Consider the following 20690-nt stretch of genomic DNA (forward strand, 5'->3'; position numbering starts at 1 on the left):
ACCTTCGGCACGCAGCCCATCAGGGTAATCCACTGGGACATACTGGCCGCCGCTTCCCACAGCTCCCATTGGCCGGGAACAGTGAACCACAGCCACTGGGAGCTTTAGGGGGCCGTGCCTGCGGACGGTCAACGTAAACAAAATGTCTCGCAGCCCGCCAGCAGATTACTCTGAGAGGCTGTGTGCCCAAGGTTGCCTGATTTTTTTCTCTTACATGACAACAAACATACGGAGTAGGGCTGTCAAACTATCAAATAAATTTATCGCAATTAATCACAGTTTAAATTGCACCATTAAACAATAACTGAAAACCGATTTAAATTTATTATAAATATTTTGGGTGTTTTTCTACATTTTCAAATATACTGATTTCAATTACAATACAGAATAAAAAATGTACAGTGCTCCCTTTATATTATTTTTTATTACAAATATTTGCACTGTAAAAAAGATAGTCCAATCTACAAGTCAAAACATGAAAGGGCATACGAACGTTGAGCATATGTGACACGTAAATACCTTGCAGTGCTGGCTACAACAGTGCCATGCAAACACCTGTTCTCACTTTCAGGTGACATTGCAAATAAGAAGTGGGCAGCATTATCTCCCATAAATGTAAACAAACTTGTTTGTCTTAGCGATTGGCTGAACAAGAAGTAGGACTGAGTGGACGTGCAGGCTCTGAAGTTTTACATTGTTTTGGTTTTGAGTACAACTATGTAAAAAAAAATTCTACATTTGTAAGTTGCACTTTCACAATAAAAAGATTGTACTACTGTACTTGTATGAAGTGAATTGAAAAATACTATTTCTTTTATCTTTTTTACAGTGCAAATATTTGTAATCAAAAGTAATAATATAAAGTGAGCAGTGTACACTTTGTATTCTGTTTTGTAATTTAAATCAATTTTTGAAAATGTAGAGAAACATCCAAAATATTTATAATAAATTTAAATCGGGATTCTATTAACAGTGCAATTAAAACTGTGATTAATCGCAATTAATATTTTGAATTGATTTAATTTGTTTTGAGTTAATCGCTTGAGTTAACTGTGATTAATGGTCAGTCCTAATACAGAGCCAAATCCCTCACTGCAATAGAGTTGCACCAGGCTGAATTTAGTTTACTTTGCCTAGTGGTGTCAGTGTCCGGATTTTCATATGGAAAGGAATGTACATGATGTTATGAGAGGAAAGTGAAACCTTGTGCAAACAATTTAAAAGCCTAAATCAATATTAACGAAAGCTCTGATTTTTATCTGTACTAAAAATAAACAAAAACATTTGGGTTCTGTAGTTACAACAATCCATACAACTTTTGCTTTTACCATTTAGAATCATCATAAAACTGTGCCTTTTAATTTTGTATATTGTCTACTCCTCTTTATTATCCTGTGCACTGCAAATATTTTAAAGCAGATTTTCAAAAAATTAATTAAAACCTATTTTCAGGTCTCAAAGAAACTGGGTCACAAACACTAAAACTGGATACAATCAAGACACATTAAATTAGGACAAGCATTTTAAAATTATGATTGTTTTTAATTTAATACTATCCATTTTGACAGCGAAAAACAGGATACATGTTAATATCTACAGGTCAATGTAGAAAGACAGCAGAAAAACTGAGGTCAGAAAATATGGTAAGAAAATTAGGTTAATGCCAGATTGCTAGAAATGTGCTGACTGTGGAAGATTCTCTAGTAAGAATGATTACGCATTCATAATAGCACTCGCACTCTCTCAGAATAACAGAATATATTGGTGTATACAATGTTGTTGTTAAAAGAAAAGGAGTACTTGTGGCACCTTAGAGACTAACAAATTTATTTGAGCATAAGCTTTTGTGAGCTACAGCTCACTTCATCGGATGCATTCAGTGGAAAATACAGTGGGGAGATTTATATACATAGAGAACATGAAACAATGGGTGTTACCATACACACTGTACCAAGAGTGATTACTTAAGGTGAGCTATTACCAGCAGGAGAGCGGAGGTGGAGGGTGAGGGTGGGGAGGAAAAACTCTTTTGTAGTGATAATTAAGGTGGGCCATTTCCAGCAGTTGACAAGAACATCTGAGAAACAGTGAGGGGTGGGGGGTGGGGAATAAACATGGGGAAATAGTTTTACTTTGTGTAATGACCCATCCACTCCCAGTCTCTATTCAAGCCTAAGTTAATTGTATCCAGTTTGCAAATTAATTCCAATTCAGCAGTCTCTTGCTGGAGTCTGTTTTTGAAGTTTTTTTGTTGAAGAATTGCAACTTTTAGTTCTGTAATCAAGTGACCAAAGAGATTGAAGTGTTCTCCAGCTGGTTTTTGAGTGTTATAATTCTTGACGTCTGATTTGTGTCCATTTATTCTTTTACGTAGAGACTGTCCAGTTTGACCAATGTACATGGCAGAGGGGCATTGCTGGCACATGATGGCATATATCACAGTTGGAGAACACTTCACTCTCTTTGGTCACTCGATTACAGACCTGAAAGTGGCAATTCTTCAACAAAAAAACTTCAAAAACAGACTCCAACGAGAGACTGCTGAATTGGAATTAATTTGCAAACTGGATACAATTAACTTAGGCTTGAATAGAGACTGGGAGTGGATGGGTCATTACACAAAGTAAAACTATTTCCCCATGTTTATTCCCCACCCCCCACCCCTCACTGTTTCTCAGATGTTCTTGTCAACTGCTGGAAATGGCCCACCTTAATTATCACTACAAAAGAGTTTTTCCTCCCCACCCTCACCCTCCACCTCCGCTCTCCTGCTGGTAATAGCTCACCTTAAGTAATCACTCTTGTTACAGTGTGTATGGTAACACCCATTGTTTCATGTTCTCTATGTATATAAATCTCCCCATTGTATTTTCCACTGAATGCGTCCGATGAAGTGAACTGTAGCTCACGAAAGCTTATGCTCAAATAAATTTGTTAGTCTCTAAGGTGCCACTAGTATTCCTTTTCTTTTTGCGAATACAGACTCACACGGCTGCTACTCTCAATGTTGTTGTTGTAGCTGTGTTGGTCCCAGGGCATTAGAGAGAAGGTGGGCGAGGTAATATTTTTTTGCACTAACCTCTGTTGGTGAGATGGTCCCTTGAAATGCGTTAATTATTTATGCTAGACAGTCTGCTCCACTTTGTATTTAGCTGTGACACTCGGAGTTAGTTTCCCAGAGGAAGAGCTCAAAATCTTGTCTCTTTCAAAAACAGAAGTTTGTCCAATAAAAGCTATTACCTCACCTACCTTTTCTCTATAATTTAACGAGATGGGGGATGACCTTTTTTTAATTCTGGGCCCACATTTCTATGGCCTAAATCCTTTGATACTGGAATGAAGTATTTTTTTATTATTTTATTTATTTGATATCTTATGTCTGCTCTGCTCAAACAAGGTGAGCGTTCAATGGATAGTTAATTGTTTTTTGTTAGGAAACTTAATACAGGAGACCAAATTACATCCATCACTGATTTAATAAAAGCAGCATGAACATAAGAAATACTGCCAACCCCAAAGATTCATGAGAAGCTGAAAAAAACATAAAATTTAAAAAAAAAAAATTAGGTGTTTTTATTGGCTTTTTGTTATCTGGATGTTTAGGGTTCACTTGGGTAACATTTTCAAGTTTTTCTCTACAACCATGAGAGCTAGAAACTTACGAAAGAGGGAGGGAGGGAGGGAGGGAAAGAAAGAAAGAAAGAAAGAAAGAAAGAAAGAAAGAAAGAAAGAAAGAAAGAAAAGCTGAGTTTCCTCACATAATTACCTGATACCAAGAACTGGTGTTTCAAGAAGAATACCAATTACTACAAAACTCATGATAAAATTGCAAGATTTAGCAACACTGCTGAAAATATTTTGTTTTCATTAAAAAGAAAAGGAGTACTTGTGGCACCTTAGAGACTAACCAATTTATTTGAGCATGAGCTTTCGCGAAAGCTCATGCTCAAATAAATTGGTTAGTCTCTAAGGTGCCACAAGTACTCCTTTTCTTTTTGCGAATACAGACTAACACGGCTGTTACTCTGAAACTTGTTTTCATTGTATTTTACAGAGCCATATATGTAAAAGTATACTTATTACTAGAACTTGATCCAGCTTAAACTATCTTTGGCCTTTTATGCTACTCAAGCCCTGGAAAATTGCCAGTTCTGGTTTTATACGATCGCAGGCCATCCTATATAGAGGAAGTCAGTCTGTCAGGAGAGCCCCCAAACAAACAGCCCTACAGCACCAAACTTCAGCATTCTGTGGAAAGCAAACGTGGAGAATTCACACAATAATCTCTCCCCCATGCGCTAACTCCCAATTCTCAGGTCCTTCAACACTCCAGTTATAGTAACAGTGTATGAGTTGTTCTGACTCTGTCCTATGTGATTGTGGGTGGCAGCCTGGATAGGATTAGGCCTTTTTCCAGTCACCATTTTTTAAATTTTCTGTAGGCCTGGCTCCCTCCATGGCTAACCAATGTATTACTGAAGTCAGTCAAGAAGAGAAGTTTATGCCATCTGTAAGCTGCAACCTTCTCTTTGGCATTATGGGAGATAAAGGGCAGCAGCTAGAATATCCTGAGCTCCCTGCCTGAAAACATGATCCAACCAGTTAGCGAGAGCAGTGATTCTCAAGCTTTTTTCATTTGCGTACCCCTAAAAATTTTCAAATGCTGGTGGGGACCCCTTTGGAAATCTTAGCCATATTTTGCGGCCTCCCGGGGTCTGCGGACCACAGGCTAAGAACCACTGAGCTAGGGAAGACAGCAACAAAAATCTTAGGACCTTAGCTCTTTTATACTTCGCCACCTGACTTTAGTAAGTTAAGAAGGGACTCTTCTCCCTCAAACAAGCAGATTCTAGGAATGTATTTAATGGACACTCTGCATATCTGAAAAGGCAAATGGTTATCTGTGGTTATCAGCTGGTGCAGAGTGTGCAGATCTGCTCTGAAGAAGCAATTGAGCGGGCTGCATATGATGCTTTATGTTTGCCTTGGACAGCCAGAATGCCTCAGAGCATCACCAGTTGGCTGCTGCAGGTCTGCAGCTCTCCCCACATTACTCCTCAAAGAGGCAAGAACATGATTTTGCCCATAGTGTATTATCAAATAGCTTTATGTACAGTACTATTTATTAAGCCTACAACCCACATGGAAAATAGATATGTGTTACATGCTGCCTTTTAGCATTTTCTGTTTCTGAAGCAGCATTTTTATTCTTAGTAATTACTGAGTAACAGATTTTGTAATGAATTTTGGAATTTAAAAAATATTTGGGCTTCTAAAATGTTCTTTATTTCAGGCCCCTGCAATACAGGGTAGGGTAGGAGGCCCCTGAAGATTTTCTGTAGTTCTCATGGGGCAGGCTGCCTCTCTTATCTTGTCACTGGACACTGTTGATGAGTTGGCAGAGTCAAAAAAAAAAAAAAAAAAAAAAAAGGAGCGAGATGGTTACAACAGCATAGGAGGTCAATTATGGGTCAAACTTTAAATGTACAGGCTACTTAACCCACACAGAAAAATAATATACTTCCTCTACTCTCTGTCTAGATACTTACTTGGCCCTTATCAGGATATCGGAGATCCTACTGTGTATGGCATATAGTTTTTATTTATAAGTATTATTATTAAATAATGCAGTTCAGTAACATTGTCTAACAGCCAGAAAGAGAGGCAACATTTTCCAAGTACAGAAAAAAGCCTGTCCTCAGGCTCTGACAAATAGAAAATCCAGTATAACTTTGACTAAATATTTACATCTACCTCTGCCCTTGGTCACGGTAGGAGAAAAAATTATTTGGTTATTATTTCACTATTTTATGTATATTATTTTGTTGAACTATTCTTTGCTCCAGCTTTGTGTGTGTTTATTATTATTTATATTATGGTAGCACCGTGAAGACCTGACCAGGGCCCCATTATGTTCGTCGTAGTACGAAAAATATCACAAAGAAAGTTGCAGCCTCACAGTGCTCACAATCAAGGATTATAAGATGCAATGGGTTTACTTTTTAAATAAGTGTTAAAATAATTAAAATCCTTTCCATATGAAAAATTAAACTTAGTTATAATGCAATTAACAAAACAAGACAAAAAGTCATGGCAAATGGAGATCGTGGATTTAATGAATTCCTAAGCAGCATTAGTCAATGTTCATTTTATTTATTTTCTGTTATAGCGCCCCCACAAAGCACCTGTAATTCAGAATTACATATATTTAATAGTATATATTAACAACATTAATAGATACTGTTATGGGCCTATTGATAAACACTATCATTGGCCTGATCCAGCGTTCCTTGCACGCTCAGAGCCACCACTGAGCTCACTGGATGTTTTGGGTATGCGAGGAATGCCAGATCACACTTGATATGGGGTTTACAAAAGAACGGCTGGAAAAAAAAAACTGATGAATTTCAGGAAAAACCAATATGCAGAATTTTGTGCAAAAGGTAATGAAAAACTGAAAATGGGTAAAGATCTGCAAAAGTAAATGTTCTTTCTAAAGCAATTAGTTTTCGGTGTAGACAGATGAGCAGGGGTTAAGGGGGCACAAAAAAAACCCATTGCATTATTATTCACTATTTCATGCAGTAAGAAAAATAAATGAAAAGAGTAAGATGAAAGTCAGCAACAGAACCCAAAGGAACACTGTCAGTGTGAGCCATAGGTATAAAAAAAAAAAAATAGAAAAGTGATCAAATATATTCACAAAGGTAGAAAGAAGAGACTGAAATCTAGCAAAGACTTATGGAAAAGTCTTTTTGAATTCTCCCACCATGAAATTTGCAGGTTCTTCTGCACAGAAGTTCCTACCATGTTTTAATAGACAGCATTGAATAATAGCAGCTTCTAAGATGGCGAGCCACAGCAGTCTGAAGACAGAATTGAACTCATATGGTTAGTTCACATGATTTTAAGAAGACAAGTAAAGGAAAGGTTCTCCCTTAAAGGGCCACTCAAATGAAAACATCTCATAAAATGGGCAGCATTCTATTGGGTAAGAGTAATGGCTGTTACACCCAATGGTAACAGAGCTACAAAATAAGAAATAGAACAAGAACAAAAAAGTTGGGGCTCTTCTACCCTGTCTTTTAAACGTAGAAACGAATAGTAATACGATCCATATACCAGGATTAGCTAAAAGCGTGGCCCAGGGGCCAAATAAAACTCCCATTGTTATATGTCTCTCATAATTGACCTCAGGTTTAATATGGAGGCATGGCACACAGAATCTGCTGGTCTCAGCATGAAATGCTCCATCTTGATCCAAGAAGACCAGCATGCATGTTGGGACATGCAGCTTCCTACATTAAGGCTGCTATCAGTTCTACCTCATACAAATTAGGTCCAGACTTGGGACTCCTTGAAAGTTGTCAGTGTGGACCTCATCTAAGCGAAGTATGGACACTTTGTAAACTCTTTCAAACTTGGGTGCCTACATCTGCACTTAAGCACCAAAATAAGTGGCCTGATTTTAAGAGGTCACAAGAGTAACGGGAATTGTTGGTGATCAGCACCACTGAAAAATAGAAAATTCATTTAGATGCTTTCATATAGATTTAGGCTCCCAACTTTAAAAGGATTGACCTTTGTTGGTTTGTTTTTTTGTTTCAACTCACAAGCAATCTGAGCCAAAGAAAGAAACTAACAATGAGCTCTGTGGTTAACAGCATACCTGCCTCTGCCTTGGACTCATAAATTATGATGATTTTATTGGGAAAACCCTCTCATTCTAAATTCTGTTTATTAAATAGCTACTAATACCATCAAAATTACCATTAGCAGTGATATTAGCGTTCAGCACAGCACAAAAGCCTACAAGAACAACAAATTACTGCACAACACTACACATTCTTTTGCACGAACACCATGGTAATGCCTAGGACTAGTTGTAAGTTCATTGGTTGCTTAAGAGAAGATGGAATTTTCTTCCCCCCCACACACATCTATGTTGCCCCCAAACTGTCTTCAAATCCCCTCATTGGCTATAGAAGTGCAACATAGGAGCTGCCACAGAAACTACTGTGAAAACGTGCTGGCTTCTCTCTCTATTACTGTTGTTTGTTATTTTTAAGAGATTAAAAGTGTGCTAGGTACCTCACAAAACAGGAAATAGGCTCTCACCCTGAAGACCTTACAGTCTGAATTCAACAATGAGGGTTATCAACAGACACAAAAGGAGGAGGAAGGGAAGAGGAAAGATAAGGATAACACGAAGATCACACCCTTACTCAGTAAGACATTTACACATCTCGGCTTCAATTCTGCAGACACTGAGAGCCTGCTTTTCAAAACTACTGAGCACCAAGAGCTCCTGCTCACTGATGTAGAATTGCAGGTGCTCAGCCCTTTTTAAAGAGAGGCCCTTAAGTATTCCGGAAAAAATCACATTGATTTTGCTATGTCAGGATCAGGGGCCACACTTGATTCCCTTACGACAGTTGGTTTTGCACTTATTTTCCTTCCCCCTTGCATTTCAATGTATTATAATTATTCATTTCAGAATCAGAAAAAGAGGGATTTAAGAACAGGTTTGAGGAGACGTTCCAGGCACAGTGGGAAGCATGGAAGAAGGAACAAAAGCAGGAATGGGAAAGACATGGAAAATTTCCCTGGGCAGGATACCCACTGACTCCCCCAGAATAACTTTGTTTCCCTGACCGGTATCTGTAAATGACAATTCAAATTTACGACTCCTGTAAATCTTAATGGTAGCTGCCCATCTAAAATGCAACACATTAATATTCACCCCTGTAAAGTACAATTTCTCCCTGCAATCACCAAGGCCATCTTCTGTTTCAGAGAGTAATTATAAGTGAAATGGCTCTTATGCTTCCGTGCATAAGCCACCCTCTAACAGAGATGATTAGAAAGAAACTTCCCTCTATGTGCAGTTTATTTCATAACTGCCTACGGGAGGATTTCTTGCAAATCCTCCTCTGAATGTATCCATAAATTAAGTGGAAACAAATGGACACAATTCATCTCAGCAAGTCCTACTCCTGTTCCATTATGAATGAAAGGATATTATCTACCTTCTGAAGAAGACGGTTTAGATTTGTTCTTGTGCTTTGACGAATTATCACAAGGGTGAAAAATCAGCTGTTGTAAGACAGCTGGACATATTGCGGAGAAGCTGGAATTTGTTATCTGGCTGTTCTTCGGCAATCCATGAAGTGAAAAGATGTCCTCAGCAGACATGCACTGAAAAAAAAAAATAAAGATTATTAAACTGACATGAAATTAAGGGGTGACAGATGAGAGAAATAACTGCTACACTAAAAACACTAGTGTTATGCAGTGAAAATACAGGGCAGGATTTTCCAAGTAGCATACTTTGCACATTCCGAATTTGTGCATGAAAACACCATGATTGAAAATCCCTCACAGAATTCATTGGCCAAGTCACCGAAGTGATTTGGGAACATAATTCACATTATAAATCAATGGAACTTGTTTCTAATTAACTTAGGTGCTTTTGAAAATCTTGACTTCTGTGTATTTATGACCAGTTAGCTCATAGCTTAAAATAACATTGAAAACACTGGCTCACAGTATATAAAACTAGTCTAACAACTAAATAATTAAATCTAAAAATATTTAGGATACCATTAAAATCTCAATGACAAAATATCAACAAATGATAGTTACTGCAGCAACTGTTATTCACGTAAATAAATATTTCAACCACATGCTGTTTTATTGAATCATAGAATCATAGACTATCAGGGTTGGAAGGGACCTCAGGAGGTCATCTAGTCCAACCCCCTGCTCAAAGCAGGACCAGTCCCCAACTAAATCATCCCAGCCAGGGCTTTGTCAAGCCGGACCTTAAAAACTTCTAAGGAAGGAGATTCCACCACCTCCCTAGGTAACACTGAGCCTGACAATCTAGCCAACTTTCTATCCAACTTATAGTCCATTCATCCAGCCCATACTTCTTTAACTTGCTGGCAAGAATACTGTGGGAGACCATGTCAAAAGCTTTGCTAAAGTCAAGGAATAACACGTCCACTGCTATCCCCTCATCCACAGAGCCAGTTATCTCATCGTAGAAGGCAATTAGATTAGTCAGGCATGACTTGCCCTTGGTGAATCCAGGCTGACTGTTCCTGATCACTTTCCTCTCCTCTAAGTGCTTCAGAATTGATTCCTTGAGGACCTGCTCCATGATTTTTCCAGGGACTGAGGTGTGGCTGACTGGCCTGTAGTTCCCAGGATCATCCTTCTTCCCTTTTTTAAAGATGGGCACTACATTAGCCTTTTTCCAGTCATCCAGGACTTCCCCCAATCGCCATGAGTTTTCAGAGATAATGGCCAATGGCTCTGCGATCACATCCGCCAACTCCTTTAGCACTCTCGGATGCAGCGCATCCGGCCCCATGGACTTGTGCTCGTCCAGCTTTTCTAAATAGTCCCGAACCACTTCTTTCTTCACACAGGGCTGGTCACCTCCTCCCCATGCTGTGCTGCCCAGTGCAGTAGTCTGGGAGCTGACCTTGTTCGTGAAGACAGAGGCAAAAAAAGCATTGAGTACATTAGCTTTTTCCACATCCTCTGTCACTAGGTTGCCTCCCTCATTCAGTAAGGGGCCCACACTTCCCTTGACTTTCTTCTTGTTGCTAACATACCTGAAGAAACCTTTCTTATTACTCTTAACATCTCTTGCTAGCTGCAACTACAGGTGTGATTTGGCCTTCCTGATTTCACTCCTGCATGCCCGAGCAATATTTTTATACTCTTCCCTGGTCATTTGTCCAATCTTCCACTTCTTGTAAGCTTCTTTTTTGTGTTTAAGCTTTGCAAGGATTTCACTGTGAAGCCAAGCTGGTCGCCTGCCATATTTACTATTCTTTCTACACATCGGGATGGTTTGTCCCTGTAACCTCAATAAGGATTCTTTAAAATACAGCCAGCTCTCCTGGACTCCTTTCCCCCTCATGTTATTCTCCCAGGGAATCCTGCCCATCAGTTCCCTGAGGGAGTCAAAGTCTGCTTTTCTGAAGTCCAGGGTCCGTATTCCGCTGCTGTCCTTTCTTCCCTGTGTCAGGATCCTGAACTCGACCATCTCATGGTCACTGCCTCCCAGGTTCCCATCCACTTTTGCTTCCCCTACTAATTCTTCCCAGTTTGTGAGCAGCAGGTCAAGAAGAGCTCTGCCCCTAGTTGGTTCCTCCAGCACTTGCATCAGGAAATTGTCCCCTACACTTTCCAAAAACTTCCTGGATTGCCTGTGCACCGCTGTATTGCTCTCCCAGAAGATATCAGGGTGATTGAAGTCTCCCATGAGAACCAGGGCCTGCGATCTAGTAACTTCCGTGAGTTGCCGGAAGAAAGCCTCGTCCACCTCAACCTCCTGGTCTGGTGGTCTATAGCAGACTCGCACCACGACGTCACCCTTGTTGCTCACACTTCTAAACTTAATCCAGAGACTCTCAGGTTTTTCTGCAGTTTCATACTTGAGCTCTGAGCAGTCATACTGCTCCCTTACATACAATGCAACTCCCCCACCTTTTCTGCCCTGCCTGTCCTTCCTGAGCAGTTTATTGGTCTCAATAAACTTGAATTAGACTGTCCTAAGTGGTCCTACAGTATGTTGTATCTAATGGTTTTTATCCATTTCATATCATTGACTGTTACAGAACAAATCAGAATACATTTACTTTAAAAAAAAAATTCCATTAAGACAAGTACCTCTTTAGCCTCTTAGCTTAGGACAAGCCAGTAGCTCCTGTGCTAGTAAGCATATATTTTACTTTAGTATGTCAAGCCAGGAATTCTTTTCAACGTACAGCTAATAGACAGAAATCTTGATTTAAGTTGCACAGATGTGTAATGAATTGTTTGACAGTACACAAATAATTTATAATTTCTTTTTATTCACACATTTTTCTATCATGACCAATACCTGAAGGAGTTCTTCACTTGAGTATACAGATGAAACAAAAAGTTTTCACATACCAACGACGAGTCCTGAGACAACAGGTGAAGTCAAGTGTTCTTTCTATACAAGACACTGCATAATAGTCAACCTAGAATGTCTCAGTGTTGGGAGCTTAGGGGCATTTTAGGAAATATAAATTAAGGACCATTCCCCTACTCCTGTCAGATAATTTTGTTTAATTCTCTGCTCAAACCACAACAACTACAGAATGAAATAATGCCATATAAGTGCAAAATAGTAGTATTATTTATTACAGTAGAACCTCAGAATTATGAACATCAGAGTTACGAACTGACCAGTCGACCACACACCTCATTTGGAACCAGAAGTACACAATCAGGCAGCAGCAGAGACAAAACGGAAAAAAAAGCAAATACTGTACTGTGTTAAATGTAAACTCTTAAAAAAATAAAGCATTTTTCTTCTGCATAAGTCAATGTTCACTTGTAAACTTTTGAAAGAACAACCATAACATTTTGTTCAGAGTTACAAACATTTCAGAATTACAAACAACCTCCATTCCTGAGGTGTTCGTAACTCTGAGGTTCTATTGTAATTAGAAATAATTCAAGCAGGAACATCATAAATAAAATGCAATAATTTTGAAAACATGAAAGAATTTATCAAGGATTCCAAATCCTTCTTGCTGAGCAAATGTCTTAGCCCTAGTGACATTCCATAAGTCATTAAAAAGATGTTGTAGCCTTATCAATGGACTGAAGATCTCTCTCCACTATTGAAAATAACGACAATGTAACGCCCAAGTCTTGAAGATGGGATCAAAAGAATACCATTTAAAGAAATTGTAAGTCGGGATGGAGGTATCTGTCAACAAACATTTACACCTACTAATCAAAACTTTTCTTTTCTTCATATTCGGGTTCAAATAATTATGTGAAGGTTTCTTTTTAAGATTAAGCTAGACCTTATACATGTTTCATACCTGAATTCTAAACTACACTACAAATGTACTTATCAGTAATATATAGCTTTTCATTATGCTTCAGTTATATATTCTTTGGACATCACTTTTTGTATGTCTGCATTTAAGAGATTTAGACAAGAGGCAATATTTCCATATCTATTGAACTGGACTTTCTGAAAAAGCCTGTACCCGATTAGAAGCATGTTACTGAGGACTCTGTCTATACTAACAGATTTATTTGGGCATAAGCTTTTGTGGGTAAAAATCCCCACTTCTTCAGATGCATGGAATGAAAGTTACAGATACAGGCATAAATATACTGGCACATGAAGAGAAGGGAGTTACCTTACAAGTGGAGGGCCAGTGCTGACAAGGCCAATTCAGTCAGGGTGGATGTAGTCCACTCTCAATAATTGATGATGAGGTGTCAATACCAAGAGAAGGAAAATTGCTTCTGTAGTGAGCCAGCAACTCCCAGTCCCTAATCAATCCCAAATTGATGGTGTTAAGTTTGCAAATGAACTGTAGCTCTGCAGTTTCTCTTTGAAGTCTGCTTTTGAATTTTTTTTGTTGAAGAATGGCTACTTTTAAAGCTGTTATTGAGTGTCCAGGGAGACTGAAGTGTTCTCTTGGCTTTTGTATGTTACCATTCCTGATGTCTGATTTGTGTCCATTTATTCTTTTACGTAGAGACTGTCCAGTTTGGCCAATGTACATGGCAGATGGGCATTGCTGGCACATGATGGTATATATCACATTAGTAGATGTGCAGGTGAAGTAGATGTGCAGGCCCTGATGGTTTGGGTCCTCTGATGGTGTCGCTAGAATAGATATGGGGACAGAGTAGGCTACGAGGTTTGTTACAGGGATTGGTTCCTGGGTTAGTGTTTCTGTGGTGTGGTGTTTAGTTGCTGGTGAGTATTTGCTTCAGGATGGGGGGCTGTCTGACCTCTGATTGAATTGGCCTTGTCAACACTGGTTCTCCACTTGTAAGGTAACTCCCTTCTCTTCATGTGCCAGTATATTTATGCCTGTACCTGTAATTTTCACTCCATGCATCTGAAGAAGTGGGGATTTTTACCCACGAAAGCTTATGCCCAAATAAATCTGTTAAGGTGTAACTGGACTCCTCATTGTTTTTGTGGATACAGACTAACATGGCTACCTCTCTGCTATCTGTCTATACTATTGCTGAACCTATGCTAGCAATGACAGGATTTGTCCCAGAGTGGTACATGATAACCAAGCCATGCTACACACTATTCTGGGTAGCCTGCCATATGATTTTATAAAATCTCAAAGTGCGTCAGAATGGGGTGGAATACTATTCCAGCACTCCTCTGGCAGCCCCAGAGGCTTCTGCGTAATTTACCATTTCTTGTGTTTAAAAATTAAGGCCAACTTTTTTTAAAGTGTCTACTGATTATGGGTGTCTTAGTTGCCGAGTACTGAAAATCCTTTGGCCTAATTTTCAGAGGTACTGAGCACCCACAACTCCAACTAATGTAGCTGATGTGCACACCCAGCACCTCTGAAAATCAAGTTCTTTCAAACTGAGCAGCCAAGAGCAAGGACTGAAATGAAAGTTACAGCTGAGCTAACAATCAAAATTTTCATTCTTCAGGAAATTCTGATATTTTGAAATTTTGTTTCCATTCCAAACAGGGATTAAAAAGTCAGTATATTGACATTTTTCACAAGACAAAAGTTCCAAATCAACTTTTTAAAATGTTGAAACATAATGACATTCCTGAAGCAAAGTGTTTTGTTGAGGTTTGTTGAACCAAATCAAAAATGTTTCTTTTCAACTCAGTTCAACATTAATGAGAGCAGGTTAATAATTTTCCATTGAAGTGAATTTTAAAGTCTCTATGTGTGTATTCTTTAGGGCATATGTCTCTCTTAGAGGATGACCCTTCCGTGACTTTCCCACATACCCTCTTTGAAATTAAAGCAGTTACTTCTGGGCCGCTATAAAGTACTGTAAGCAGGAAGCCTACACCTGTGTATTAAACTTGAATAAATATGTTCCTGTTTTACCTAATCCTGGATCTGCAATGTGTCTGTTTTTCTGCGAACACAAAGAGACACCTTTGAGGGGGAAAATGGCCTAAGCTTCTAGCCTTTTTGATTGCAAAGAGAACATTTCATATGTGAACCTAATGTAGTGTTGGCTTTCTGAATCTGCTGTCAGACAGGCTGAAACAAGAGCTCTAGAGAGAGCTGCCCCCATTCACTTCCATAGGCTGTTAGCTCTGAAGACTAAGGACATGGCTACACTGGAAACTGCAAAGCGCTGTCGCGGGAGCACTCCCGCACCAGCGCTTTGAAGTGTGAGTGGGATCGCATGCGAGCGCTGGGAGAGAGCTCTCCCAGCGCTCCTGGTACTCCACCTCCACGAGGGGATTAGCTCCGAGTGCTGGGAGCACAGCTCCCAGTGCTGGGAGCCTGTTTACACTAGCACTTTAAAGCGATCTGACTTGCTGCGCTCATGGGGGTGATTTTTCACACCCCTGAGCCAGCAAGTTAGAGCGCTATAAAATGTAAGTGTAGCCAAGCCCTAATAACTGAACATCCCCAGGGGCACCACTTTGGGGGTTGGGGGGCTTCTCCCCCTGCCCCCTGAGTTTCATACTAGAAGTTTGCTCACGGCACACATCCTAGCCCCAGATGAAGCTCTTAACTGCAGCATAGCCTGAGTGTGGAATGTGAGTTCTTCAGAGGAGAGGCACTGCTCCCAGCTTATGCCCCTAGGACAGGGAGTCAATATTTTGTTTATAAACAGAGGCAGGGTGATTTAGATAAAGAAGGGCTGGTAATTAAAATGGATGAGCCTGAAAAACAGGAATCCGTCTGTGGGGGCTGGGGAGATTGAAGACAGAATGTAGGGGACTCAGAACAAATACAGCCAAGGTTACATTCAGAAAAGAACAGGAGTACTTGTGGCACCTTAGAGACTAACAAATTTATTAGAGCATAAGCTTTCGTGGGCTACAGCCCACTTCATCGGATGCCTAGAATGGAACATATAGTAAGAAGATATATATACACATACAGAGAAGGTGGAAGTTGCCATACAAACTGTGAGAGGCTAATTAATAAAGATGAGCTATTATCAGCAGGAGAGGGGGAAAAAAAGTTTTGTAGTGATAATCAAAATGGTCCATTTAGACAGTTGACAAGAAGGTGTGAGGATACTTAACATACTCTGCCAGTTGCCATCCAGTGGTTCTTCAGTCACACATGCAATCAGCACACTTTGGACAAATATCTGAGCTGTATATATGTGCGATGACACTTGACAACAGGCTTCTGTAGACTGGTGTGAGACAACTGAATGCACATATACTCGGGGGGAGGGGAAGAGGTCTATTGGATTAGAAGAACCATTATACAAAGAACAGATACTGGTAACTGCTCAGACAAAAAAATACACTCTGAAGTAGGTCCAGAATTTTCTCCTCTGAATCAAATACAGAACCCAACTTATGCAACATGGCTTCCTCTTACTAAAATGGACTTTCACCAAACAGAATGTAGAAGCAACACAAGTCTTTCCAGCTAGGCTTCAAGTGAGTTATGATAGACTCCTGCACTTGTATATTTTAAAAAGGGACAACACAAAATTTTTCCCCAGTACGCAGTACCATGTGACTGCAGAGGGAAAGGCTGGAGGACTGGGGAATCCAGGCCTTCTTTTTTCTTTTTTAAAGAAAAATATTTTCACAACCATAACCAAAACTGCATACTTATATTTAGTGCACTTAACAGGAAACATTTACATTTTCTTCCTTTAAAAATATACCGAGCATACTGGTACAGTGTTCAACTTGAGACATTTGAAATAGGTTGGGAGAAGTGAAGACCTTGGGCCCAATTCTATCCCTCTTAAGATGAGTACTACCTTGATTTCAATTAGGCTAATTTCAGAGTGAGCATCTACTCAACATGAACAAGGATGGCAGAACTGTACCCTTTATAAACTGCAGCCTTTATGAGGAGATATAGGAAGTATACACCTGGTGCTTTTTAAATTTTTATACACACACACTTAACGCAGTCAAGTACATACAATAAGCAAAAGATCTGATCTTTGGAAGTTTATTTATAAGTCATCCCTGGCAGGGATGGCTCAACTGTATCCAGAGAGGGGTTATACTCCAGAGACAGTAAAGTTATTCTAACCCAACCTTCAACTTGGTGGCACTTTTATAACAAGAGGACTGTCAAGAACCCCGAGATACCCCTTCACCACCTCAATTAAACATACTATTCTGAGATATTAACCGTGAAAGTTTATAGAAAATTGAAACTAAGGTGACTTTAAAGGCAATACTGAGTCTAAGGAGGAAAAGATCTGAGTTGTGTATAGCTGGACCTAGAGGGGAAAAAAAAAGTTATTTCCACAGATCACCACATATATCCCTATGGCATCAAGCCAGAATATTAACAGATTTATTATTCGATGTAAACAAACAGTTAAGTTCCACCCTGTAATAAGAAAAGATATGAATGCTGAAAAAGGATCTCTACACAGTGGATCTTTTAAAATCAAGTAATTTTTTTTTCACATGACAACTTCACTGTAGGCCAAATCCTGAGGTTCTGCTTACTCAGCTTGGTAGGATTTGACCCTAAAAATACCCATTGACTTGTCTGTTGCACCGCTGCTATTACCAGGAAACTTTCCTGCTTCAGGACTGAGTAAGAAACCTCAGGATTTGATCCTACATACAGAATATCACAACTTACATACAGAAATTCAGTGATAATAGTCAAGGTTTCAGTCCTTCACTATAAACAGTTTCACTTTAATCTGGTTCCACCGTATGAATACTTTTTGTAAGTACACTGCACGAAGTAAATGTCAAATAGACCCAAGGTCTGTTGCACTGTCTACCCCCCACACCCAGGCAGAGGATATAACCAGACAATGCCTGGGAAAATACAGCTGCAATGGGCTTCAGACAAATAAAACTTAATGTCACCTACTATGAAAGAACTTGTGGCAATTAGTTTGCAAGATGTAGCTATACCGGTTGATTTTAAGGGTCTGTTTTTATTAACTTACTACAAAAATTAAAAAGAAAAAGAAAACATTTTCCAAATTAAATGGACCCTTTTGGATGGCATCTTATGCACGCCTGTGATATGTAACATGTACACATTGTGGATACTTCTCTATTAGTTGATCACAAAGCAATCCATCTAGACACTTACATCAGTATTTCGACCTTTCTCTGTATTTATATCTGTATCTTACTCACCTGTCTTTCAGCACTTAGCTAGACATCTGTACCATCTGCCACGCACGGTTAAAACTTTCTTGCCTTGAATTCCCCTAACCAGAAGAACTGCATCGTTATGCTGGTGACAGAACCCAGATTTGGCTGGTGGTTTATTTTATTTCCACCTGACTGTTTGAGGTTATGTACCTGCCTGTGTGTCCCCGCACAGAAAATAAAATGGGTGGGAAATCAGCGGCGGGTGCCAGCGGCTCCGTCAGCCCCCCACAGCTCATCTGCGTGAATTCTCACGGTGCCTGTTTCCGGCCTCCCCGTCACCACGGTGCCTCGCAAACCTGAGCTCTCCGCAGCGCCGGGGGCCAGGCTGGCCTCGGAGGGCAGCAGCAGCAGGAGCAGCAGGGTTTGCTCCCGCCCGGCTGTGCCGGGGGTGGCCAAGGCGGAGACGTCCCGCGGGCGCGCAGTACCTCGTTATGGTGCAGGTGGTGCTGTCCCGGCGGCGCTGCCCCCGGCTCCCCCGCAGCTCCCAGCGTCTGCAGCAGGTGGCCGAGCTGGGCGGCGGAGAGGCTGCGGTTCTCCCCGAACAGGCTCAGCACGTCCTCCACGAAGCCCCCCACGGGGCCGCCCTGCTGCGGGGCCCGCGCACCGGCGGCCAGCGGGCTGAAGGCCGCGGCAGCTGCCAGCGCCAGGGCCGCCACCGCCCCCCGGGGCATCTCGGCCCCGCCTGGCGCTCCGGCTGCGAGCGCGGAGAGCTGCTCGCCGACACCCTCGCGGCGGCCCCCTCCGCCGCGACTCGGCCCCCGGCGGGAGGCGGGCAGGGGCCGGCTGCGGCCGCGACTCGGCCCCCGAGATGCTGCAGCCCCGCAGCTCCTCAGCGCGCCTGACAAGAGAGCACAAGAGACGGGGAGATGAGGCAGCGCGGAGCGAGCGCGCAGCCCGGGGCAGCCTGCGCGGAGCATCCCCTGCCCACCCACCCCCGGCCACTGCCCCGGCGGGCACCCCCCACCCCCACCCCCGGACTGTGTCTCTCGCCCAAAGGAGCCAGACCCGGGCGAGGCGCCGCTGCAAACCCCGCCGGAGCGCGCGGCGTCCTGGAAGCCGCTTCCCCCCAAAACGCTCTGAGGAGGAATATTTTTAGCCGCCTTCAAAAACTCGCTCCCCACGCACAGCCCCCCCCCCCCCCCCACCACTCCCCTCCGCCTTGCATTCCCTCTGTCACACACACTGTGTGCCCCCCCCCCCACAGTCACTCATCCCGCCTCCCACACCGCCCTCACCGGCTCTCTCTGCCTCCTTTACAGCCCTGCCTCTGCCCAGATAAAGGCTCCAGGAGGGGCACGTGTTGCAATTCCACCGCCCCGCACGGGTTCCTCCTCTGGCCCTGGCACTGGCTCAGGGGTGAAAGACCTGTGGTGCAGCACAACAGCTTTGGCCTCTTGTCTCCCCCAGCCAGAGAGCCGCCTACGTGAGCTGGGTTAGAGAACAACTCCTGTTCCTTCCATAGCCGCCCCACAGACTACCTAGCAACGTGTGGCTGTCTGCTCAGGTATCCCGGCAGAATTCCTCTGGGCGCTGTCCCCTGGCTCCCTTGACGCTTTCGAGCAGCAGTGGGCGCTGTCTGGGGTTCTCTGCTCGGTGTCCCCGTCTGGTTCCCTCCGTTTGACCCTTTGACTGCACTCCTGTCCCTGTTATTTCATTCGTTGTCCCCTGTACTCATTTGGCTTCCAGGTCCTGTGGATTCCTCCTCTTAGGCTGGGCGGGAATCCTTTAGCAGTGTGGATCCCAATAGGATCACTCTCTTGTAGCCATCTGGCCTGACCCTGTCACAATGGATATTGACACATGTTGAATATGGGGGCCACAGCTATTAAAAATAGTTTTAAAAGGAATTAAGGTAGGGTAAGTGTGAGATGCTCTCAAGGAAATGGCAAGTTGTGGGACACCTCTTAACTGTATTCTAATACCCCTATAATTCTTTTCCACTAACAATAACAACTCAACATGTTCTCTGCCTCTGGCATGCAAGAAAATACACTCCATACAAATATTAATCTCCCTCCGAGTGTAACGCAAAGCCTGAATTGTGACCCCCCCTACTTCCATAGCTCATAATTAACACACCACACACTTAACTAATGCATGTCAACATTGAATATCTGCTAATCTTGCTGTGGTTGTAATGCCTTTGTCACCTGTTGGCAGATTTGAAGGTTGAGAGGCTTTAGTGAAAAGGTAGCAGTCTTCAATCAAAGGGAACAATGGAAAATGTCGCCACCTTTGCTGGAGGCAGCCTCTTGGTCAAATGCAAGATTTTAGGGACATGGCAGCCATCCTGCCTGAGTTTGCTTCAGTTTGGAAACAGTAGGAAACGGCCACCATCCTTACTAGATGCAACCAATCCTATTTCACCACCTGCTCAATTTAAGGGTATGTCTACACTGGAGCTGGAGGTGCAGGTTCCTGCTCAGGCATGGGCATGTCTACCTGAGCTGGAAATTACATCTCCGTCTCCAGTGTAGCTCAAGTATCCTCAAGTAGCATTTCCAATATGCACGTATTAAACTCTCCAGTGTGTGGTGTACTG

At 41.8% G+C, this 20690-nt stretch overlaps 1 protein-coding gene across 1 annotated transcript in view; it reads right to left on the reverse strand.

Moving 5' to 3' along the window:
* The window catches only part of SLC39A8 (solute carrier family 39 member 8), a 33664-nt gene extending 14845 nt beyond the window's left edge, over positions 1 to 18819 (reverse strand). Inside the window, exons 1-2 of the mRNA XM_077814390.1 lie at positions 18574 to 18819; positions 9030 to 9198 (exon numbers count right to left, since the gene is read on the reverse strand). Coding sequence (XP_077670516.1) covers positions 9030 to 9198; positions 18574 to 18819 — 415 coding nt within the window. The remainder of the gene's footprint in view (positions 1 to 9029; positions 9199 to 18573) is intronic.
* Between the last annotated feature and the right edge of the window lie 1871 nt (positions 18820 to 20690).

Source organism: Eretmochelys imbricata, chromosome 4 (genome assembly GCF_965152235.1).
Source record: "Eretmochelys imbricata isolate rEreImb1 chromosome 4, rEreImb1.hap1, whole genome shotgun sequence".
NCBI classification, from domain to species: Eukaryota; Metazoa; Chordata; order Testudines; family Cheloniidae; genus Eretmochelys; species Eretmochelys imbricata.